At 57.3% G+C, this 23,739-nt stretch overlaps 2 protein-coding genes across 14 annotated transcripts in view; one reads left to right on the top strand and one right to left on the bottom strand.

The window, feature by feature from the left end:
* Window positions 1–20,003, top strand: part of WWP1 (WW domain containing E3 ubiquitin protein ligase 1) — a 78,078-nt gene extending 58,075 nt beyond the window's left edge. For 11 of the 12 annotated variants that reach the window (XM_045581572.1, XM_045581573.1, XM_036437344.2 and 8 more), the window contains 15 exons: window positions 1,080–1,254; window positions 3,827–3,881; window positions 3,965–4,049; window positions 4,161–4,289; window positions 4,941–5,016; window positions 5,115–5,186; window positions 6,846–6,934; window positions 9,890–10,049; window positions 11,511–11,644; window positions 11,727–11,867; window positions 13,601–13,721; window positions 15,724–15,828; window positions 17,722–17,818; window positions 18,040–18,112; window positions 18,681–20,003. In XM_045581572.1, the coding sequence (XP_045437528.1) occupies window positions 1,080–1,254; window positions 3,827–3,881; window positions 3,965–4,049; window positions 4,161–4,289; window positions 4,941–5,016; window positions 5,115–5,186; window positions 6,846–6,934; window positions 9,890–10,049; window positions 11,511–11,644; window positions 11,727–11,867; window positions 13,601–13,721; window positions 15,724–15,828; window positions 17,722–17,818; window positions 18,040–18,112; window positions 18,681–18,780 (1,612 nt within the window). In that variant the 3' untranslated portion in view covers window positions 18,781–20,003. The remainder of the gene's footprint in view (window positions 1–1,079; window positions 1,255–3,826; window positions 3,882–3,964; window positions 4,050–4,160; window positions 4,290–4,940; window positions 5,017–5,114; window positions 5,187–6,845; window positions 6,935–9,889; window positions 10,050–11,510; window positions 11,645–11,726; window positions 11,868–13,600; window positions 13,722–15,723; window positions 15,829–17,721; window positions 17,819–18,039; window positions 18,113–18,680) is intronic. The other variant, XM_045581578.1, reaches the window with a different exon arrangement.
* Window positions 20,004–22,945: 2,942 nt separating this feature from the next.
* The window catches only part of RMDN1 (regulator of microtubule dynamics 1), a 32,559-nt gene continuing 31,765 nt past the window's right edge, over window positions 22,946–23,739 (bottom strand). The window contains exons 9-10 of one of the 2 annotated variants that reach the window (XM_036437351.2): window positions 23,393–23,487; window positions 22,946–23,127 (exon numbers count right to left, since the gene is read on the bottom strand). In XM_036437351.2, the coding sequence (XP_036293244.1) occupies window positions 23,077–23,127; window positions 23,393–23,487 (146 nt within the window). In that variant the 3' untranslated portion in view covers window positions 22,946–23,076. Of the gene's footprint in view, window positions 23,128–23,392; window positions 23,527–23,739 lie in introns of both variants that reach the window. The other variant, XM_036437350.2, reaches the window with a different exon arrangement.

Genomic DNA, 23,739 nt, shown 5'->3' with positions numbered 1-23,739 from the left:
CTTTCGTTGGCTTGAAGGGCTTCCTACAAGATGGTCAAACACTGGCATGAGTTACTGCAGCTCCGATGTCAGCCTGCCTAACTGTTTAAGGAATGTTCTCGTAGATAGTGACCCGAATTCCATTACTTGTGGGGTGTATGGGCTGGTAGAGGCGTAAACCAGTGATGGTCCAGAGGTGGTCACAGTGGCCTGCCATCATGTGGGGTGGGCATCCTAGACATTTCTGTTGCCCTGTCCCCAAAGGCCATTTACACTCATGCCCCTGTCCTTGGTTTTCTGTCTCATCTCGTGAGCATGCCGCCCACTAGCCAGCTCAGGTGCTAGTCAGTGTCCACACTCGGCCTGCAGCCTGCATTTCCCCTCTTCGTCTTTCCTCCTGGGAGCTCTGTCCACCAGTACAAAGCGCACCCCGTCCCAAAGCTCACGGCCGGCAGTGCTCTCTGTGTGAGGCTGGCGGCTGCGAGGATTCGAGAGCATCCTGTCATTAGTGCCCACAGCGGGTTGCAGGTGGCCTGGGGACGGCGTGTCCAGGTGTTCAGGTGGGGAAGGGCATTCTCATCTGAGGGACCAGGAGGGAGTGCACGTGGCTCCACGTGATCCCAGAAGGAGCGTCGGGTGTCGGGCACTGAGGCTGGAATTGGACGGGTTCGTGCTGAGCTGCACCTGAGAGCTTGGCAGGGGGAAGGCGTGTCTGCAGCGCGTGCAGGTCGGTGGGCAGAGAGCCCCCAAAAGCCTGGCGTTCGTGTCCTGCTGTGGCCGTGGCCCATGGCCCTGGGCGGTTGCCAGGTGCAGTCAGTGCTCAGTGGGTGAGGCTTCCCAGAAAAGGGCCTTGATCCTGGGACAGTTCAGTCTGTGGCCCCTTTGTGAGGCCGAGCTTAGAAATCCTGGGAGGTGTTTATCTAATATAAATAGCACGTTACATGTTAATTGTTTTTCTGAGGAATATAAGTTACATTGCTTTAAAGTTATTGTATCATGGCTTGGACTTGATCATTAAGTCATTTGCTTGAAGTGCTAAATGACTGCTTCCCAGTGCTGCTGCTGAGCGGCTGTCTGTTTTTGTTGCTGTCCTGGGGCAGCTGGGAGAGAAGAGTGGACGACCGGGGCCGGGTGTACTACGTGGACCACAACACCAGGACCACCACGTGGCAGCGGCCGACCCTGGAGTCCGTGCGGGACTTCGAGCAGTGGCAGTCCCAGCGCAGCCAGCTGCAGGGCGCTCTGCAGCAGTTCAACCAGCGCTACCTCTACTCGGTGAGCAGCCCAGGCGCCACTTTCCCTCCCACCTCCCCCCTCCTACCTCCTTCCCTCCTGCCATGTTCTCTTCTGCCCAGTTAGAGGGCACGTAGGATTCGACCTTTGACAAGGTTTCTGATACATATAACCACTTTGAGCCATTTTTTAAGAATTCCAGCTTCCTAATATAACTTAGACTCAGTGTTTATCCTTATTAAATGATAGCTTCATAAATGCAACATATATATATATAAAAGCCTAAGCAACCATACAACTGAAACAACTACAATAGAAAGACGACCGAACAGGCTGTGTGGGGTGACCAGGTCAGCAGGGAGGTTAGTGAGGGATGACTGAACAGAGGGTTGCATGGACTGAAAAGCAAGCAGCATGGGGCGACCAGGCTGGGGGGTGGCAGAGGGGGGCGACCAGGCCAGCAGAGGGGGGCAGTTAGGGCTGACCAGGCCAGCAGGCGTGGGTGGGCAATTAGGAGCAACCAGGCCAGTGGACAGCATCAGTTGGGGACAGTTAGACCTGCAGGCAGAGACAGTTAGGGATGATCAGGCCAGCGGGGGCGGGGGGGTAGTTAGGGGCGAGCAGACCAGCAGGCAGAGGCAGATAGAGTGATCAGGCTGGCAGGGGGGGCAGTTAGGGGCAATCAGGCAGGCAGGCAAGTGAGCGGTTAGGAGCCAGCAGTCCAGGATTGTGAGAGGGATGTCCGACTCCCAGAGATCAGGCTGAACCCGGCATTGGACATCTCCCAGGGGTCTCGGATTGGAGAAGGTGCAGGCTGGGCTGAAGGGAACCCCCCTCCCATGCACGAATTTCTTGCGCCAGGCCTCTAGCTTCTTCATAAAATACTGTGTCTTTGCAAACTCCCAGCCTTTTGCCTTTCTTTACGATCATTTTGCTGGCTGTAAGTAAAAGCATGGAGCTCCTGGTTTCACTTAAGGCCAGCCTCACCCGGTGGAGCTCTGCTGGTCTGTTGCCAGGTTCTGATACAGCCCTGGGCTCCCTGAGCCCACCAGAGATATTCCTGGACTTGGGGATAATTTTGTCCCCAAACTCTGATGTACTTGAAAATTTGGTAATTTATTTGTTGCCATAAGCAAACATTCATAAGTTTAAAAAAATAAACTAAAAAATCTTTGTTATTATAAATGGGTTTGGTCACAGGAAGTAGAAAATGTAAATTTTAAGAACTGGGCATCTCTAGATAGTGTTATGAAGCAACTTAAATACCAAATCTACAGGCAGGTGATGGACAGGAGGTAGGAAAGACTGGACGGAAAACCAGCTGCCAGCCTTGTGCAGAGTGAGCCGACCGGGCAGTGCAGGGCCGCTCTCCTGGGCTTACAGCCGGGCGGGGGCCACTCCTGCGCTGCAGCGGCCTGGGACGGGCTCAGGAGTGTGCTGACATGTCGTCTGACTGTAGGGGTGTGTGTGTGTGTGTCTGCGTGTGGGGGGACTCGGTGTCACAGGAGCACCTGGGGGCAGGCTGCCTCAGGTAACAGGTGTCATCAGAACTGTGCCCCTGCCCGTGACAGCCCGGGAACGGATGGAGGCTGGTTGTCCAAGAACATCGCCAAGTCTGGGGAGCCCAGGCCAGTCCTCTCTGGCTCGTCATGCCATCCAATCTGGCTCTGTGTCATGACTCCTCTCTCCCTACCGAGTCCTGCTCCTCCCCCTGGCTCCTCCCCATGGAGTCCTGTTCCTCCCTCTGGCTCCTCCCCCATGGAGTCCTGCTCCTCCCCCTGGCTCCTCCCCATGGAGTCCTGCTCCTCCCCCTGGCTCCTCCCCCATGGAGTCCTGTTCCTGACCTTCATCCTGTGTCACTGCTGTCCTGGGCCTTGCTTCCAGTCGAGGAAGAAGGACTGAAGGACTGAGAGGGCCATGACGTGGGAAGGAGATGGCTCTCTAGCAATTGCTCGCTCTTTTACGTGGAAGGGAGGCTCTCGGCAAGTCTTTGCCCCCCCCCCCCCCAAATCTGGGCAGTGGCCATCCCACCATCCCTGCTGCTGTGGCCAGGACGGAGAGCTCGGAGCCCGGCCTGCTGCGAGGGGCACTGAGCATAGTGGCAGTGCCTGCTTGGAGCGCCCACGTGTTTACCAGGACACGCATGCCGTCACGGGAAACGGCTTCTCCCGTCACAATTCCACGTTTGTCCTTCTTTGCTTCAGAACACGTGTCTGGGCTGTACTAAAGGGGAAGCGGAGTGCGTTATGTATGTGTGAGTCTATGCGAGAGAGAATGTTCAGGTAGTTTGTCCGCATGATGATGGTCCTGGGTCCGCTGGGCCCTTGTTTTAAAGATAACTGGCAATCGCTCTGCTTTCTAACCAATCCTGCCGCCCGCCTGACGTCCCGGCCCGGTGCCGTTCCCTCTGGTGCCTCAGCCACGGGAGCGGGGCACACGCTCCGAGTCCCGGAGGAAAGTCCACACGGGGACCCTGGCCACGGCCTGTCCCTGTCGGCGCTCCGAGTCCTGCCGGCTGCTCACACGCCGTCCGGAGGCTGCAGAGAGGGCTAGTGCCGCCCTGCCTGTCCGTCTCCGCTTCCGTGTGAAGACCCGCCGTCGTTTCTCTCTGCAGGCTTCGGTGCTGGCTGCAGAAAGCGACCCGTACGGGCCTTTGCCTCCAGGCTGGGGTAAGCGAACGTGTTGGTGGTAAAAATACCTGCCGGGTGCATATTGAAATGGTTATTAAATGCTGTGTTCACTCTGTTTTTAGAAAAAAGAGTAGATTCAACAGACAGAGTTTACTTCGTGAATCATAACACAAAAACCACGCAGTGGGAAGACCCAAGAACTCAAGGGTACGTCCGTATCCCAGCCTGGCCTCCGTCCTCTGCGCGTGTGGCTAGAACCAGGTGACCCTTGACCCATGCCCTGGGTGCCCGGGGGTCGCCTGATGGCCTGTCGTTCAGCTTACAGAACGAAGAGCCCCTGCCCGAGGGCTGGGAGATCAGGTACACGCGGGAAGGCGTGCGGTACTTCGTGGACCACAACACCCGGACCACCACCTTCAAAGACCCTCGCAACGGGAAGTCGTCCGTGTGAGTGGCAGCCAGGCTCTTCCTGCTGTTTCCTCGGGGCGCAGGGCAGCTGCTGGCTCAGCTTCACCTTGAGACCAAGAAACTTGTCCCCTCTGTCAGCTCCCCGGGAGCAGCCGTGTGCTCAGCGGGCGCGCTCCCTGTCCGGGAGGGGCCGGCGCCCCTGCCTCTCGTCCGTGTGCGGAGCGAACGCCCTTGAACCCGGCTGCGCGAGGACTCCCTCCGTCCCAATGTCCCCTCGGGCAGGCGGCGAAAGCTCTCCGCTGGGCTCAGGCTCGCTGGGCAGGAGAGCCAGGCACGGCCCTGCCTGCTGCCCCCTTGGCCCTCCTCCCTGGCCCCTGAGCTGCCGGCCCGGGCTCCCATCTGGCTGTGCTTACCGTCTGTTTTCCTATCGGCTCTGGGTGCAGGTGCAGAATTGCCTCCCGTCCCTCTGTGCAGGTCCTCTGACCTCAGGGTTAAGGTCACCAGTCTGCGTGGGTGTGGGTGTTGCTCTAACCCCGTCTCCACAGAGCCCGGTCCCAGCACAGCCTCGTCCGTGTGTGGGGTCAGGGTCCTGCTGCCCGAGCCGCTGCTCCCAGCCAGTGAGGCCGGTGCCCAGCCTGGCACTGGGGGTCCGGCCACCCTGCCGAGCTGACCCGCCGCTCTCTCCTCCAGAACGAAAGGCGGCCCGCAGATCGCCTACGAGCGCAGCTTTCGGTGGAAGCTGGCTCACTTCCGGTATCTGTGCCAGGTAAGGGGCCACCGGTCTCCCGCCCCCGCTCCGTCCTCTGCACACAGCGCTCCTCCAGCTCACGCTGCCGCCGTGGGGTTTGTTTTGTTTGTTTCTAGTCCAACGCGCTCCCCAGCCACGTGAAGATCAACGTGTCCCGGCAGACGCTGTTCGAAGATTCCTTCCAGCAGGTGAGGCTCACTCAGAAGCCAGAGGCCGGCTGTGGGTCAGCGGCGTTAGGCACTGGCGTGTGCAGAGGGCAGCCGGCATGGCATTTCACTCGCCCCACGCACCCTCCGCCCGACGGGCCAGGCGGGGCTGACGGCTGCTCTTTCCGTCCGGGCGAGGTGGCAGGTGGAGCCTCCCAGCTGCTGGGACGAGGGGCACATTGACACTTAGCCGAGACCTCACTGACTGGCAAAGGTCTTGGTCACCTACCCCGTTAAATGGACGGGGTAAGCTACGCAGTCGTTGGCGTACGCCTGTCTAACCGTGCGCCGGCCCGTGTGAATGCCGTGCTCCCGAGGCGCTGGCCTCTGCCCGTGGCGGGCTGCCGGTGGGGCCGGTGCCCGGAGCGCAGCCAGCCCGTGGTGGGCGGGAAGCTCGCCGAGTCCTCCACACAACCTTTCAGGGTGAAGCAGTGGTGAGGGGAGAGCTCCTTACGGAAGTCGTCCTGTCTCCCACATCCTGCCCGGACCCGGGCCTGGGTGTCAGGGCCGCTCCCCAGGCGGGGCAGGGCTCCCTGCAGCTGCCACAGCTGGTGACCGCTTAGCAGAGGCAGAGGCCCGTCCGCACTGTCTGAGCCGTGGTTCGGGGAGGGGGCCTGTGCTCTGGGCTCACCTGGGACGGGCACGGCCTGTTGGATGTGCAGCCGCGGCTCGGGTGCCTGCCTGGGCCTGACCACGCGTGTAACCGCGGCTCGGGTTCTGAAGTGGGACGGGGTTCACCACTCTCCAGAAGGGAAGCTAGTCCCTGGGGCCTGGATCGGAAGCCAGCAGGGGTCACGCACACGGCCGGCGGCGGTCATGAAGACTCACCGCGGTGCACGCACGTCTCACATGCTTCCTGCTCCAGCCAAAGTGGACTTGCAGGGCTCAGCTTCTCCTTCAGTGGCTCCTCCCCTCCTGCGGGCCTGGGGGGAACCTGGGGGACGTGAGGGAGGAATAGTCTCCAGCCTTCAAGAGGCGCTGAGCAGGGTACAGCATGGCAAGTGCAAGGGTGGAGACACCAAGGGGAGAGCCGAACCGCACTCGAGCCAGCCGCCTGGTCTGCAGGTGCAGGCGGTACTGCGTGACGTAAGGAAGGGTGTAGCTTTGAAAATACAGATAAAATCTACGTTGCATTGTTTAGGTTTTTTTATTTGGGGAGTTTTTAAATGTATTTTATTGATTTTGTTTACAGAGAGGAAAGGAGAGGGATAGAGAGAGAAACATCAATCAGAGAGAAACATTGATCAGCTGCTTTCTGCACACTCCCTACAGGGGATGTGCCTGCAACCAAGGTACATGCCCTGATGGGATCCAACTGGGACCTTTGAGTCCACAGGCCAACGCTCTATCCATTGAGCTAAACAGGTTAGGGCCCTGGTTGGCAAACTGTGGCCTGGGAGCCACATGCACCTCTTTGGCTCCAAAATACCACAGCCTGGGCGAGTCTATTTTGAAAAGTGGCATTAGAAGAAGTTTAAGTTTTAAAAATTTGGCTCTCAAAAGAAATATCAATCATTGTACTGTTGATATTTGGCCCTGTTGACTAATGAGTTTGCCGACCACTGGGTTAGGGCATGTTGCATTGTTTTTAGAAGAAACTGTGCTACATGTTTGTGTTTCAGTGTCCCTGTTTCTTTGTAGATTATGGCATTAAAACCCTATGACCTGAGGAGGCGACTCTATGTAATATTCAGAGGAGAAGAAGGACTTGATTATGGTGGTTTAGCAAGGTAAGCTAACGCATCTGCTTTTTTTTTTTTTTTTTTTTAAGTTTTTTTAAAAATATATTTTATTGATTTTTTACAGAGAGGAAGGGAGAGAGATAGAGAGCTAGAAACATCGATGAGAGAGAAACATCGACCAGCTGCCTCTTGCACACCCCCTACCAGGGATGTGCCCGCAACCAAGGAACATGCCCTTGCCCGGAATCGAACCTGGGACCAACGTTCTACCACTGAGCCAAACCAGCTTTGGCCACATCTGCTTTTAATAGTGTGTCTCCATTTATGCAATGGATGTGTTCTTGAAAAGCTGTATTTTTAATAACAACCCAGTGTGATTTTAAAACTCAAAATTAGCCGAAACCAGTTTGGCTCAGTGGAGAGAGCGTCGGCCTGCGGACTGAAAGGTCCCAGGTTCGATTCCGGTCAAGGGCATGTACGTTGGTTGCGGGCACATCCCCAGTAGGGGTGTGCAAGAGGCAGCTGATCGATGATTCTCTCTCATCGATGTTTCTAACTCTCTATCCCTCTCTCTTCCTCTCTGTAAAAAATCAATAAAATATATTTTTTTAAAAATCAAAATTAAAATACGATAGGTGCATAATTCTAGAGGTAACCACTAGTATTGCTCTCATGGCCTCTTTCTCTCCACGTGTACATGTGTGTCTGCGTGTGCTGTGCATGTATTCGCTGTGTTTACATGTGGACATCTCCTCTCGTCCCCATGGAGCCAGCTCTCCGCAGCACTGCCCTGGCCCCCGTGCAGGCGCCGTTCCTCACGGGCAGCTGCAGGCCGCCCATGGCGCCCACAGTGCGCAGCCGCTGTGTCTGTGTTGTTAGTCCAGTCGGAGTCCTGTTGAGAGTTCAGTTGTCCACATTCACTCACTCTACTGAACAGGAGACACTTGGGAGCTGTGGTAGGAAATCAGTGTTTCCCACAGTTGCTTTGTGCACACCTAGTTTGACAGTAATTTAGTTTTTAGCAAAATACTTTGATGAAGTCTTTCCGAAGAATTAAACTTGCTCTCATCGAGACAACTCCCTCTCTGACCACATGTTCACAGGCCAGGACCACCAGGCGCAGCAGGAGGGGGGAGTTGAATTAGAATGTTTCCTTGTTTTAAGGTTTTTTGAAAAAGCAGCACTGCCTGTCAGAGTAAGTGTCCGTATACGTCTGTTGTGTCCCTCGGTGGGAAAGGCTCGGGCACTGCGGGCGGGCAGGCGCGCTCGGGCATGAAGCCAGTGGTTTGCACAGCTCAGACTTCAGTTGTCTGAGCCTCTCGCCGCCCCTGCTGGGCTTAGTTTTATTCTGAGGCGTTACTGCAGGCAGGCAGCTCCGCGGACCATGCTTCCTTCTCCCCACGCCTTGTTTAGATGGTGTGTTGCTGTTGGCTCACTCAGAATTCACACGGTGGCTGCTCCCTGCGTGTTCAGAAGGGCTGTTCTGTTGCCTTGGTGTACACACGGCAGTTTGGCCGATGGAGATTGCTCGCACGAAGGCCATGTTGACGCGCCTCCTCCCTCTGGCGTGGCTGTGGACGGGGTTCAGTCCTTGGCCTTGGCGCTCAGTGATGTCAGGGTTGCGGTTTATAGATAAAGGTGGTTTCAGGAGCGTAGCACGCTCTTCCTTGATGTAGGGACATTTTCTCTGTTGTGTGCCTGAGTCCTTTTCGGTTCCATGTCCGTTCTCCTCAGGAACACCAGCCGGGGGGGCGGGGGGGGGGGGTCTCCTCTGGTCTCGGCTCTTTCTCTTGTGCTTTCCCCTGTCTTGGTGCTCCCACTGGCCCCACGCCCTTTGCAGTGCTGCCTGCTGCTGCTGCTACTGCGCTGATTTCCTCTGGCTCTGCTGGCTCCTGCACTCAGGGTTTTCAGCTCTGTGTCCTCGTTGTTGGCTGGAGGAGGGGTGTGCTGTATGCTGCTCTCAGAGTGTCCCTCTTCCTGCTGTGCAGCCAGGCCAGCGGCCAGGTGTTCTCCAAGCTGCGTTTGCTGGCAGTGATGTGCAGCAGCGGGACTGGCTGCTCTGGGCCCAGCCCTTCTTGGCCTGACCCGGCCCCGGCCCCTCGGGCACACAGGAAGTCCAGGGCGGTTGGGGAGGGGACTGGATTAGCTGTAGGAAGTGGCTCCTAGGCTCCTATCACTTCTGAGCTGATTTTGTCTGGGACTCCTTCCTGGTCAAAAAACATTTGTCAATGGGCTGCCAGGCTGGGTCTAGCTCCCATTTTTATTGTAAATTTTAAAAATTGCTTGACATTAAAGACAATTACTAGATTATGCTTAAGAATAAAGATTTCAGGGTTGTTTTTTTTAAAGTCTGATGTTCTCAAGTGGCATCGATTGTTTGAATCAGAGGCGCTGCAGGGATTGTATTGGGCACTCACTCCCGTGCCCGCTCTGCCTGTCAGAGGACTGATTGTATGCCCAGAAATCATTGTGCTTTAAACGGATAAAACTTCGATGAGGGATGGGGGGTGGGGAGGAGGGTTGTGGCCCTTGTGCCCAATCACCAGCCACTGCATTGGAGCTACTTTAGAAGAAATGGAGCTTTCTTTGTCATAGAAGTTATTAATCTTTATGTAGCTGCAATTCACTGATTAGACACCTATAAATGAGGCAGCATAGGAGGTAATAAGTCAGAGAATGGTTATCACGTTTAAAGAGGCTGCCTTCTCATTTTAGTTCCGTTTTAATGCATTGCTGGTAAACTCAGGGCCCGCCAGGCTGCGGTCGGGTCAGCAGGAGGCCCTGCCCTGCATTGTGGAGTGAGGGTCACACAGCTGTCCACGGGGTGGCCTCCCTGTCGGGGAACTGACGGTCTGGGAGGGGCAGGTCGTCTGCTGGAAAGAACCCCCAGCTGCCGGGTGGGTGTGAGCGGGACGGAGGGAACCGAGGCGGACGGGGCGGCACTGCGTACGGGCGCTGCAGCCCTGGTGCGGTGGACGCCACAGACTCGCCCTGTCTCCCCAGGGAATGGTTTTTCTTGCTCTCCCACGAAGTCCTGAACCCCATGTACTGCTTGTTCGAGTACGCGGGCAAGAACAACTACTGCCTGCAGATCAACCCCGCGTCCACCATCAACCCAGACCACCTCTCCTACTTCTGCTTCATCGGCCGCTTCATCGCCATGGTGAGCCGGCGGGCGCAGGCAGCAGGCGCACATCCTGACCTGTGTCTGCTCAGCCGGGCGGCTTGTAGCTCCGCCTTCAGGGCAGAGGGAGCCTCAGGCAGGGCTCCGGGTGCAGTTCTGGCCCCTGGGACTGAGGCCACACAGTCTGGCCTCGGTTTGCTGCACAGACTGCGCTGCTGGTGAAGACCTGTGGTTGGCAGCAGGGCACCAGACCTGCGGGTGGTGCGGGCAGGGAGGCCTGGGGGTAGGAGGGAGGGTGTCGAGGGAGGCCCGTGTGTCCCCTTGCTGCCGGCTTCCTGAGGTGGCAGGGTCTTGGCAAGAGCCAGCCTGGGAGCTGGGCATCAGACTGGGTTTGGTTTGCTGGGTTCAGACTCCAGTGGACGGGGGTGAACAGGCAGCGGAAGATGACGGCAGAAGGGCAGCAGGGGGTGGGGAAGGGGGTGTCTGCATGCACAACCAGGCGCAGGTGTGGCCGGTGGAAGCCAAGGGCCTGTGTCAGGGAGAGGAGCTGAGAGGAACCAGGAAGAGCCAAGGAGGAGGGCTGAGCCCCAGGGGACTGGTGACAGGAACGGAGAGGGAGGGCTGTGCGGCAGGTGTAGCAGGGCACGGTGGCCTGGAGCCCGCGAGAGAGCAGAGGGCCGGGAAGTGTGTGAGGGCCTGAGAGGTGGGCAGTGGCAGGCAGATGTGGGTGGAGAGTGAGGGGCCAGCATCCCTCTGCTGCTGCTGATGGTGCAGAGAGAGGAGGAGAGGCCAGCAGGGCTCGGAGCGCCGAGAGGCCTCGCAGAGCTGGGCGTGAGCTGTGGGACCCGGCAGAGGCTGTGTCCCAGGCGGCAGAGCCCGCCAGCCCGGTGCCAGGCAGCTCCGTGGGGCCCTGCGTGGGCAGGCCACGGCTGGAGGCTGAGCCCCGGGTTTCCAGGCGTGGGGTTTGAAGGGGGACGTCTGAGGTGACAGAAGGCGGCAGTCCTGGGCTTGGGGCCCAGGTGGAGGTCACTGCTGTGACGGCTGCAGGTTCCCAGCCAGGTGCAGGCGGGGGCACCGAGGCGACTAAGGGATCTCGGGGACCGCCCTCACAGCGGCCCTGACAGGTGCTGAGCGGGTTCCTGAGGTCACAGCCCTGAAAGGGCCGAGAGCCGGCTCGGGAAGCTCCCGCGTGGTGCTGGGACCCGCAGCACCTGGGTCGGGTCCTGACCCGGCTGAGCCCAGACAGCTGGGCCACAGCCACGTGCAGGGCCCCGAGCAGGGAAGGCAGGACGTGCTGGGCAGCCCTGAGCCCCCGGCACAGTGGGGAGAGCAGGGTCAGGGCGCCCTGGTTAGAAAGTGCGTTAGTGTTGGGGGGGGGGCCTCGTCCCTCTGGGATGCTCGCAGGAGGCGCAGCGGAGCGCGCAGCCTGGGGCCTCGGTGACGTGTGCTCTCGGGGGGAAGCCGTCTGCAAACTTCCAACAGCGCTTTGTTCTCTCGCAGGCGCTTTTCCACGGGAAGTTCATCGACACTGGCTTCTCCTTGCCATTCTACAAGCGCATGCTGAGCAAAAAGCTGACGATTAAGGACCTGGAGTCCATCGATCCTGAGTTTTATAACTCCCTCATCTGGATAAGGTTGGAGGGTGATCTCACTGCGGCATTTTCTGGAAACCAGCTGCTCTGTCTCTGAGTCAGTGTCTGTATGTTTCCCACCCAGAGACAACGACATCGAAGAATGTGGCTTAGAAATGTACTTCTCCGTGGACATGGAGATCCTGGGGAAAGTGACCTCGCATGACCTGAAGCTGGACGGCGCCAGCATCCTGGTGACGGAGGACAACAAGGACGAGTACATTGGGTGAGCTCCCGCGGCAGCAACCGTCCGCACCCCCTTTCCCGGGTCCTCGTTCTCCTTCCCTCTCCCCGTGGCACCAGTGGGCCCTCAGCGGGACTCCGGTTCCGCCCTGCAGTCACTCTCCTCCTGTGTCCCTCCCACAGCAGAGCGAGGCTTTGTGGGGTGATGGGGCCGCCCTGACTGACGAGCAGGGCTCGTCTCTCAGGACATCTCACCTGCCCTCGCACTCTGCCCTGTCAGGTGCTCCCGGCCGTTTCAGGCTGTCCTCTTGAACTCTGACCCCACAACTCCCCCTGGCTGTCCCCCCTTCCCCCTCCCCTGTGCGTGTCCCACCACAGCTTCTGTCCCAGCTTCTTCCTCCAGCTGCTCTGAGGCGTCAGTCCCCAGGCCGTGTTCTGTGCGGGTCCTCCCCGAACCTGGGACTGTTCCATCTGCAGCCAGGTGGACTCAGACTTCCCGGCATAGAACACCGGCCCTGGCTGCAGGCTGAGCCCGCAGCCCCCGCCGTGCGGCCCTGCCGGAGCTCAGGCAGCCTCCAGGAGGCAGGAGACCCGAATGCACGGCCACTGGCTGTCATGGCTTCAGATCAGGGACTACTCTTCCTCTCAAAGTGGTCACCATTCTCTTATGTGAAGACTGGTAGCTCACACGCGGCACGAAGCAGCTCACAGGCCGACAGCCCTCCCCTGCCCTTCCTGGCCACGGCCGTGCTTCTCACTTCCCCGCCCCGGCCTCCTTCCAGACTCAGATTCTCGGTGCCTTCCTTTCAGATTCCTCATGTTTGCTTTTCTTTTTAAAAATAGAGGAAGGGAGAAATAGACACATCAGTGATGAGAGAGAATCATTGGTCAGCTGCCTTCTGCACGTCCCCCACCGGGGAAGGAGCCCACAACCGGGCATGCGCCCTGACTGGGAATCAAACCCTGACCTCCTGGTCAGAACCACGGCCTGGGCCTCGGCCCCAACCAGGAGCGAGCCGCAGCATGTGGTGCCCGGGCGACGCTCGCCCCGCGGAGCCCCGGCTGCCTCGCTTTCTGGTCGTCCACGCTGCGCTCCTCGGTAACACTCCCATCAGCTCCAGCTCGGGCCCCTGCAGGCCACACGTAGGCGCAAGCCCAGCCTGCTGCTCCGCCCCCCGGGGAGCTCCCCCGGGCAGTTCCTGGTCCAGGACTGGAATGGACATGCCATGAGCTCTCTTTGACCCTGCGGTCCTTAAGGTCCTGTGTCCCCTCCTCCTGCCCCAGGCCACTCACAGCCTCCCTCCCTCTGAGCGAGCATTCCGAGGCGATGGCTGGCCTGTGCTTGGCCTCGGCGTGTCATATCTCCTGGAAGAGCAGGCCGAGGCTGCCAGCTCTGCCGTGTGCTCCTCTGTTCCTCCCTCCACAGCTGCCCGGCTCCTCCAGCGTCTGCCTCCTCCAGCGCCCGCCTCCTCCAGCGCTGATCCTCCTCCTGCGTGTCCCCTCTGAATGTTCGAACCCTCCGGCTCTCCCAGAAACCCGTGGGAGCCCTTCCTAGCAGGGACACACCCCTCTGTCCAGCACGTGCCCTGCTGTCCCTGTGGTGGCCACACCTCGAATCCCACCCCACCCTTTACAGCTGCACATGTGCTGGGCCTGATGTCCTCAGGTGGACACGTGTTACCTCAAAAACGGCACATGTACAGTTTTGTGGAGCGCAGACGGTGTGTAGAAAAGCGCTGTTCTGAGCCTCACAGTGACCTCTGACCGTCTCCGCAGCCTCATGACCGAGTGGCGCTTCTCGCGTGGCGTGCAGGAGCAGACGCAGGCCTTCCTGGACGGCTTCAACGAGGTGGTGCCCCTGCAGTGGCTGCAGTATTTCGACGAGAAGGAGCTGGAGGTGAGGCTCCGGGGCGGTGTCCTCAGAAACGGAGGCTGCTGGCGTCCACAGATCCCGCGGCACAACCGGGCGCGCCTCCCGGGGGGGTCCGGGGGGGTGGGGAGGGAGTCTCCCAGCCTATGGCCTGGGCAGTCAGCGGCCAGACCAAGGGGCCTCCAGGGGCAGCTGTGCCTCGTGGGGGCCTCCAGGAGGCCTGGTTTGGGAGCAAGTTGCCCAACGGTCAGATTTTATTTTTTATTTTTTTTACTTATTACAGAGAGGGAGAGATACCTAGAAACATCAATGATGAGAGAGAATCATTGATCAGCTGCCTCAAACCTGCAACCCAGGCGTGCCCTTGACCGGAATTGAACCGGGACCCTTCAGTCCACAGGCCAATGCTCTGTCCACTGAGCCAAACGGCGAGGGCTGTGGGAGTTCTTTGTATCAGCTGCATACCAGACTTTTGCCAGAATAATTTCTCTAATCAAGTATATTCCCACGGTTCTGTGCGCTACCCCTCAGATAGGCAGAGGCCTGTGTCTTAGAGCCTTTGCATTCTCTTTGTCGCTGGACTGCTGCTCTCAGATCCGCAGACCTCCCCGTCACTGTTCCACTGGCCCTTTCTGTGAGGCACTCCTTACACTTCCTGTTTGAAAGAGGCACCCCCTTCCGTGTTCTATGCATAGCACACACCCTAGGACAGCTCACTGTCTTCTGTGTAAAGAATAGTACTGAACAAGAAGACCCCAGCCATCCTATATAATAAAGAGGTAATTTGCAAATTGACCATCGTTCCAACACACAAGATGGCTGCCCCCATGTGGACACAAGATGGCTGGCAGAGAAGGGCAGTTGGGGTGACCAGGCCAGCAGAGGAGGGCAGTTAGGGGCAATTGGGCCAGCAGGGGAGCAGTTAGGTGTCGATCAGGCTGGCAGGGGAGTGGTTAGGAGCAATTAGGCAGGCAGGCAGGTGAGCGGTTGGGTACCAGCAGTCCCAGATTGTGAGAGGAATGTCCCAGTTTGGAGAGGGTGCAGGCTTGGCTGAGGAACACACACACACCAACCCCTTCCCCCCCAGTAAGTGCACACATTTCATGCAACGGGCCTCTAGTAAAGAATATAGGACTGCAGATACATTCTGGGATGATAAGCCACGTTCTGAGCCTGTACCTGAGGTTTTCGTTCGTGTAGGCACAGATCTCTTACCCAGAGCGAACCTCCGAGTGTGGTCCCTCCAGACCCTCTCTAAATGGCTGCACCGAGAGCAAGAAGGAACCCCGGTCCCATTTGCCCCCAAAAGAACTGTTGGATCTCAGCCCGCGGAGTCGTGTTGAGTTCATCTTGGCCAACGCTTTGCACGGGAAGGAAGTGATGATGTCTCGTCCGTTAGGGACACAGCTGAGACTTGCACCCAGCCCTCACCTCCGGCCCAGGATCCTTTCAGCCCCCCTGCCAGCAGTGAGGACACACAGAGCCTCGGCTCTTCTTCACGTCCCATGACGGGCCTTGAGCTGGGGAAGGGCTGCGGGAGGGCCCAAGGACCAGATTTTAAAGCCATGGGCTCCTAGCCACCTCCGCTGCAGCCAGCCTTGTGGGAAGCCTGCGGGCACATACCTCACACTACCAGCTTGGCCATGGGTCAGTGTTTGCGCGCTCACCAGTACACAGCAGACAGCCAGAACTTCCGTCCTGAAAAACCGACGCCCACCAATCACCTCCATAGTCCCTCCCAGCCTTAGCACCCTGTTTCCTTGTCTGTCGGCTCTTGCCAGCACAAATGAATAACTTTTTAAGGAAATGAGAGCATGCATTTAAGAAAAGAAAGCATTAGAAATTTGTTAGAAACTCATCGATAACTTGGGCCCTCGGTTAGGGTGTGTACAGCAGAGGTGCCTTGTAGCAAGGCTGCTTGTGTTCTTGAGGCTGCTCCGGCTCAGTGAGCGTGGAGGACTAGTCTGCGCTGCGGGGTAAATGCCCAGGCTGCGGACGGCCCCGCGGCCTGACGCAGCCTCGCCCCCAGGTGATGCTGTGCGGCATGCAGGAGGTGGACCTGGCCGACTGGCAGCGGAACACCGTGTACCGGCACTACACCCGGAACAGCAAGCAGATCATCTGGTTCTGGCAGGTAATGCTCTCCCTTTCCAGGACAGTGCTCAGCTTAGCCTGCAGCCTGCTTCCGACGTGACTGACGGACACACAGCCAAGCTTGCTGGCTGCGTCCTGGTGAGAATGAGTGCGTCTCCTCTGAGGAGTGTCACGGAGTGACTCACAGGTCCGGCAACTTCAGAGTCTCCTCCAGGTGCTGAGTGCAGGGGGCGTGTGTTTATGAGACAGTCTAGGGCACATGTGTCAAACACAAGGCCCGCGGGCCAAATCCGTCCCGCCAGGCCTTGCAATGTGGCCCGCACCGCGCTGTCATCACTGCACTCCGCTGCGTTTCCATCACAATGACAGTTTATGACTGTTCAGTAAACCATTCGGCCCGCGATTTAGGCTGGATTTTAGATTTTGGCCCCTTCTCTGACTGAGTTCGACACCCCTAGTCTAGGGGAACACTTAGGTGACACGAGGTGGTGTGTGCTCGGAGTTAGAGCGCCCGCAGGGCAGGGGCCTCTCCCCTGTCCAGGGTTCCGGGCATCCATGTCCCATGTACTGATCTTGAGAACGGGCTTTTGTTTTGTATGTCTCTCAAAATATAAATGTCTGCGCCCGGGACAGACCCACGAGCCCGGGCTGATGGGCTGGGCTGCTGTCTCGGGGAGCGTGCACGAGAGAAAGGCTATCCGTCCTAAGGACCTGTCACCTCACTGCTGAGCACTGCAGGCCTGGCACTTCCGAAATGGTCTTAGAGCTCCCATCTGACTGCCAAGCGCCACCTCCCAGCGAGGAGGTGGCCTGAGGGTGTGGGGAGGGGCCGAGCGATTAACTAACTTTCCCTCATTGCTCTGCCTGGAGCCCTCCTGGGTGCAGGGGGGAGGGACACAGGCCAGTGCACAGAGCCTGGGGGGCGGGAGGGTGGGTGTTTGGCTCAAAGGATCCTCCTGTGGAGGAGCTTGGGGATGGGAGCAGGCCACTGAGGCCAAGGGGGAGCTGCCCTGAGTGCCAGGCAGCCTTGTCCCGGCCCTTAGCTTACCCCAGCCGGTCAGTTTGCACATGTCTAAGCCTGTGGGGTGGAGCCCAGGCCTCCTAAGGCCCGGGACTGTTTGCTCGTGCGGCTGGTGTTGGGGACAGCTGCTCAGCGGTGCCGTATCTGCCGAGTGTGTCAGCACACAGCTGTGCATGGCCACGTCCGGGCTGGCCTGGCACTCACTCAGCCACCTGTAAGACACGCGTCTGCTCGCTGGTAAGAGGCGGCCACCCCTCACTGCTCTGTGGACTGGATCCCCTGGGACCCGCTCTGGTGTCCAGTCTGCAGGGCACAGGGGGGCAGTGTTGGGAGGAAGGCAGGCCCTGGTTCAGAGGTTACTCCTGCCTCCCAGGTCCTGGAGGAGGACATGTCGTTTTCCCGCGGGGCCTTGTCTCTGGCTGAGGGAAGGGCCGGCCCCCACACTGAGAGGGCTCACCCAGCAGCACGTGGCGCTCCTGTTCCTTCAGCGGGAGGACCTGGTCCAGGGGGGACGTGTCTGAGCTTCCAGCCTCTCTCGTGTCCCTGGCACAGCGCCAGCCCTAAGAAGCCATAATGCTGCAGCCGCTTATCACTTATCTTTTGAACTAACTTGTCATTTTTAATACTTTGAAACATTTGTATTGATTTGGAGGGAGAGATAAACACCTGAGAATCACTGATTGGCTGCCTCCTGCGCCCTCCCCTCGGATGGAGCCTGCAACAGGGATGTGTCCTGACCAGGAACCGAACTCTGGCTTCCTAGCTCGTAGGTCCACCCTCAACCACTGAGTGACTGGCTGGGCTTGACGTTCTTCTTCATTTTCTTTAAGCAATTCAGGAATAATTTTAAATATCTTCTATTTTCATTACTTAAGATAACCTGGAATTTACATCAACTTTGCCCTGTTACAGTTTGTGAAGGAGACGGACAACGAGGTGAGGATGCGTCTGCTGCAGTTTGTCACAGGGACCTGCCGCCTGCCCCTGGGCGGCTTCGCCGAGCTCATGGGTGAGTCGCCTCGGCCGCCGTGGTCACGGGCGGGCGGGCGCCGGGTGGAGGCGGCAGCGGCTCCAGATCCTGGTCTTTGTGCAGATGCGACGCTTGCTGCTGTGCCCACTGCACTCGCTCCATCACCCGCATGACCACGTGACATGTTCTCTTAGGTAACTAGCTGTCAACCCCAAGGGTCTGAAGGACCGGGTAAATGTTGTCTTGTTTTTCTGGTTTAGGAAGTAATGGGCCTCAAAAGTTTTGCATCGAAAAAGTTGGGAAAGACACCTGGTTACCAAGAAGCCACACGTGGTAAGTTGGATCCTAAATGGAAGTGGGAAGCCGGTGTTGAGCTGCTTTAAATGTAAGGCCCGTTATCACTGCGAGTTCATCAGTGTGGGCAGAGGGCAGTTTGGAGAACAGAGCGGGATGCAGCGAGCACCACCGTGGGCCCTGGCAGGTCCAGCCAGCGGCGAGCAGGCCGGAGCCGGCCGAGGCAGCCCGTGCTCCGGCAGCAGAGCTGGGCAGGCGGGGCAGCCGCTGCGGGACCTCGGAAGGGCCCTGTCAGTGTGATGGACTGTGGGCGGTGGACGCAGGAAGCACATGCTGTGTACAGGGCTGTTTGCAAACCCCTGAAGTGAGCCACTGCAGACGGTGAGGGGACGTGGGAGCAGGCGGGCGGAGGGGCCGGCAATGCAGGCAGGTCCACTGCAGGGCCGGCCTGTGTGGTCTGCAAGGGGACAGGCTGCTGTCAGACGGTGCCTGTGTTAACATGGAAGTCGGTACCATAACACTTCACCGTCCTTTTTCAAATGTGCTTCAAGGGCACCGGGTAGACCCTCCACTCACCTGACTGAATAATCTGATTCTGTCTGTCCAGTTTCAATCGCCTGGACCTGCCGCCATATAAGAGTTACGAGCAACTGAAGGAAAAGCTGCTTTTTGCCATAGAAGAGACCGAGGGGTTTGGACAAGAATAGAGGAGCTGTGGCCGGAGGCTCTGCGTCCGCACCTCTGCAAACATAAAAGGTTCCGTTCTCACTGAATATGCAAAAGACTCTTCTTTTCTACTTTATTTATTGTTCCCTTGAACTGGCCGACCAGGAAAACGATCTCCCTTAACTCTGGAAGTGAGACTTTAGCGGCTCTAGTTTTATAGAGCTGCTCTGCGCCACGCCAGCTCCTGCCCACGTCCGGATGCTGCTCCTCAGCTCTGCCCGCCCGCCCCTTCCCCTCCCCTGCCATCTCCACACGGTGTGGTTCAGGAAGGCACTGAAGCCAAGGCCAGAGCTGACAGATGTGTGCTGCGCTGCTGGCTGCTCTTTAGACGGTGCTAGAGCCGTCAGTCTGTTGGAATTAAACGCGAGAGCTGAGCGCGCTCACGCCGCGACGAGGGGGTGAGTGGCAGCAGCTTGGACGGAGTCCCCTGACCAGACCAGCACACCTGGCCCAGCGCCTGGGCCTGCAGGTGCGCGCTCCTCCGGGTGCTAGCACCTGTGGGACTAAAGCGGGCAGCCTGCACTATTGAAAACGTGATGGTCTTTACTCTGAATGCACAGTAAATGGATGCGATCTGATACTGAGGGACATAAAGGTAATGTCAACTTTTCCACAAACTGTCCCAAGTTTCGGTTCCTAAAACCAGATGGACGGAAGAGTTCATGAGCATCTGACTTCCAACTAATGAGTCTAATGATTTCCTACTAGTGTCTTAATATCTCCATTCCTTGAAAATTTATGAAAAATTCTATGTATCTGAATTAAATAAGCATATAAAGAAGTCTTTTGTCCTCCCCCCCTTTCTATATAGATCATTATTTTTGTCCTAAGTAAATACTTTTTAATTATTTTCATTATCAAGGGCATTTGCTGAACTACAAATACGAATAACAAATTAAAATCTGATGCGAATGACATTAATGCTACTTAAGCATATGGGGGCTTCCTTATTAATACAAAAATTTAAATTTGTATTATTTCAATATGCACTGTAAATTAACTTAAAATTTTTTATAACCACGGAAGTAACACCTTAGAATGTTAATATATTTCACTGCTGAGTACATATGAAAAATATCAGTATACAATTTAATTTCCCAAAGTTTGTTTTGCCAAAATTTTATTTTTCTATGTATATTAGAGATTGTGTTCTGCATTTTCTCAAACTCACAGTAAAGATGCAATAAAGGCAGTGACCCACGTGGCTGAATGACTCTTTTCCCAGCCCACCTAAGCCCCAGAGACGTGCCTGTGCAGACCCAGCAAAGCCCTCTTCCCTCAGACAGCTCCCGCCGAGCAAAGGACATGTGTCATGTGACCCCGTGGCCCTCGCCCAAGTCCAGTGATGCCCCGGCCCATGCCCACACGGGGCTAACGTGAGCACCACACCATCGCACAACTGCCACCAGAACGTGTCCAAGGCGGGGTGTCCTACACTGCCACTCTCCTCGCCCCGCGCTGGCCCAGGGCCAGACAGACGACCCAGCACTGAAGTGCTCCCCGACACCAGCTCCTTCTCTGTAAAGGAGAGGGAGTCTGAGCCGTTCCCGCAGCATTCGGTCTCCGCTCACCGGAGGGAAAGCTTGCTAACAAGAAGTTGAGACTTTCAGGTTCTCACAGAACAGCAGACCCTTTGCAAGGTCAGGTTGTCAGCCTCAAAAGAAGGACACATGTCTGCAGGGCGGTCACTAACCACTGCCAGACGGAACACACTGTCCAGTGCACACACGCGGGGGAAGGAGCCCGAGGCAGGGCCACCCAGGGAGGACATCTGGGTCCGGAAGCAGGTAGAGGTCTGGCCTGAGGGAAGGGTGGGCATCAGGTTCCTCCGAGTCAAAAAGAGACCGAGCCCGGAAAGGGCCTCGTCCTGGGGGAGGGAGCCCCCTGAGTCCCGGGGAGGAGATGCCTCAGGCTCCGCAGGGCTCAGCAAAGCAGGGCCCAGCAGTCACCGCTGAGCTCTACCCCAGCCATGTGGGTCCCTATGGTTCACCGCACAAAGGCCTGGTGCCGTCACGCGATTAGGTTAAATGCACAGGAACAGCCAGACAGTGAATCCTACCTAATAAAAGAGTAATATGCAAATTGATCATCACTCCAATACACAAGATGGCTGCCCCTATGTGGTCAAAGATGGCCAACAGGGGAGGACAGTTGTGGGCGATCAGGCCTTCAGGGGAGGGCAGTTGGGGGTGACCCAAGCCTGCAGAGGGCAGAGGGGAGGGCAGTTAAAGACAATTGGTCTGGCATAGGAGCATTTAGGCATCGATCAGGCTGGCATGGGAGCATTTAGGGGTCGGTCAGACTGGCAGGCGGAAGCAGTTAGGGTAGGGGTGTCGAACTCAATCAGAGAAGGGGCCAAAATCTAAAATCCAGCCTAAATCACGGGCCGAATGGTTTACTGAACAGTCATAAACTGTCATTGTGATGGAAACGCAGCGGAGTGCAGTGATGACAGCGCGGTGCGGGCCATATTGCAAGGCCTGGTGGGACGGATTTGGCCCGCAGGCCTTGTGTTTGACACATGTGAGTTAGGGGCAATCATGGAAAATAGGCAGGCGAACTGTTGGAAGCCACTAGTCTTGGATTATGAGAGGGACTTCCGACTGCCTGTTTAGGGATCGGGCCCAAACGGGCAGTTGGACATCCCTCCAGGGGCCCCAGATTGGAGGGTGCAGGATGGGCTGAAGGACAACCCCCCACCCCCCACCCCCCCCCGTGCATGAATTTCATGCGCCGGGTCTCTAGGACAGTCAATAAAAGGAAACGGACATTAAAGAAACTGAGCAGACAAAGCCAGACTCCCGAAATGGCGAAACGAGAGCACAGGCCGGGGGCGCACCAGGGACCAGGGAGCTGTGAGTGCAGGCAGGCGGTCTCCCTGGGACACTCAGTGCCCAGCTGGCGGGCAGACTCGCTGCTACAGCCACATGTGGGCACGCAAGGCAGACGCACAAAGAAAAGCTAAAAAGCTCCACAGAGTATCCACAGACAGACTTCCCCGCAGCAAAAGGCTTCATTACTGAGTGATACCTCATTTCCCAGAGACCACTCGGCAGAGGGCAGCTTGCCCACACCTCACTCCCTCTGCTCACCTGCTAATCCCACACCAGGGCTCATCCAAAGAGCAGCCTCAGCCACTCCCATGAAAGTGTAGGCAGGGAGGCTCCAACATACATAACCAACCGGGCTGTGAAGGGCACGGGACCACTGGTTCTCAAGGCAGGTTCTGTAAGGCCCACTGAACAAAGGATAGTCTAAGACTGCTGGCCTGGCCCCTTCACACAATCACTGCGAAGCAAAGATGGGGAACGTTTCAGATTTCACAAAATGAAGGTAGGAAATCAAATGCAAGGTGTGACATTTGCATCTTGGTTTAAAAAGTGTAAGACATTATTGTGACATTTGAGGAAACAAAGGGCTGGGTATCAGATGAGGAGGGGGGGTTGGGTTAGGGTTCTAGCTGGTGATGGACTGGGAAGGGGTCTGTGTCCTGAGATAATGAAGTATTCGGCATGAACTACATAGTCTGCACTTAATTCAAGGTTCAGGAATATATATGACCACACACACACACACAGGCAGAATCTACGTGTGACCACACACACACACACACACAGGCAGAATCTACGTGTGACCACACACATGAGAAACCGCGTGCTGGTCACGGGGACACCACACCTCGCCCTCTGGGGAGTCCACTTGCTCATGGACCCGCACTCAAGACGCTCCTTTTCACAAACGGTGCTGGGGCAGCAGCCAAGGACACAGCATCCGCCTGTTTAAAACATGTCCCCTTCCTCCCTCGAGCTCTGCCCGTCACAGACCACCTCCTTTTGAGAAAATTCCCACCATGCAGACCGACCTGGCTCCCTCTCCGTAGCCTGGCTCCCTCCCGATACACCACTGATGCCCAGCACCCCAACTCCCAACCTCCTCCCCCCACTGCCCCTTCTCTGCAGGGTCTGCTGGAGCCATCCAACTGGAACATGCCCCACATGCTTCCTCACGGCTTTGCTTCCTGCTCCCCTCCATCCCACTGACCAGTTCTCAAATGCCATGCGGGGAGCGGCTGGCAGCCAGACGCACAGTAACGCCCCCGCCACGGGGACACCGCACCACCTCACAGCAGTCACTGCTTCTGCCTTGTTGTGAAGAATTCCGTGTATTTAAGTTGTCACATGGTCACACCATCGGCACTGAGAGCCGAGAACAGTCCTGGTCACACTGCAGCAGGGAGGGCAGCTCCCCAGGTTTCGTGCGCTGCATCTCTGAAATGTTCAGTTCCTGCTATTGAACCCTGCGAGCAGCTGCGCAGCTTCCCTCTGTGTCTGCAACGAAACAACAGGCGGAACCGCAGAGATCAGCTCGTGGAAGGCAGCCGCCGTGTCTACGCCCAGGGCGGCAGGCCGCCGGGACAGGCTCAGCAGCGCCTGGGGAGGCTCAGACTCCACACAGAACACCCACCCGCTGAGTAACTCAGTGCTAACATGCCCACAGAACTGAGCATTTGCTGTGCAGAACTTAGCACAGATGTCAGTACTGCATGTCTGAAACGGGCATGCTGCTCCCAACAGGCTGCATCAGACAGCGTACCTGCTTGTCCTCCTCGGTGCGGGCCGGGTAGTCCTTGGCCTTCAGCAGCCAGAACGCGGCAAGCTTTCTGTTCTGCAGCTTCAAGTATGTCTTTCCTAAGAGAAGCAAGTTTTTGCTGTAGAAGTTTGGATCCACTGTTCAAAAGAAAGAAAAATTTATCTCAGGTGAAATTGTATTGCTCTTATTTTTAAAGGCTTCCTTTTGGGGCCTGAATTCCAATCATCTGTCTGGTTTATAAATGACTATCCCACTGGGACCCACCTGTCCACCGGTTCCTGCCTCCAGACCGTCACAGCTAACCGGGAGCACCTGCAGGTGCGGCTGCCGCTGCGCACTCTCCCTCGCAG

This window comes from Pipistrellus kuhlii, unplaced genomic scaffold (assembly GCF_014108245.1).
Source record: "Pipistrellus kuhlii isolate mPipKuh1 unplaced genomic scaffold, mPipKuh1.p scaffold_m20_p_14, whole genome shotgun sequence".
Lineage (NCBI taxonomy): Eukaryota > Metazoa > Chordata > Mammalia > Chiroptera > Vespertilionidae > Pipistrellus > Pipistrellus kuhlii.
Note: the sequence above shows the minus strand (reverse complement) of the source record. Positions and strands in the feature narration are given on the sequence as shown.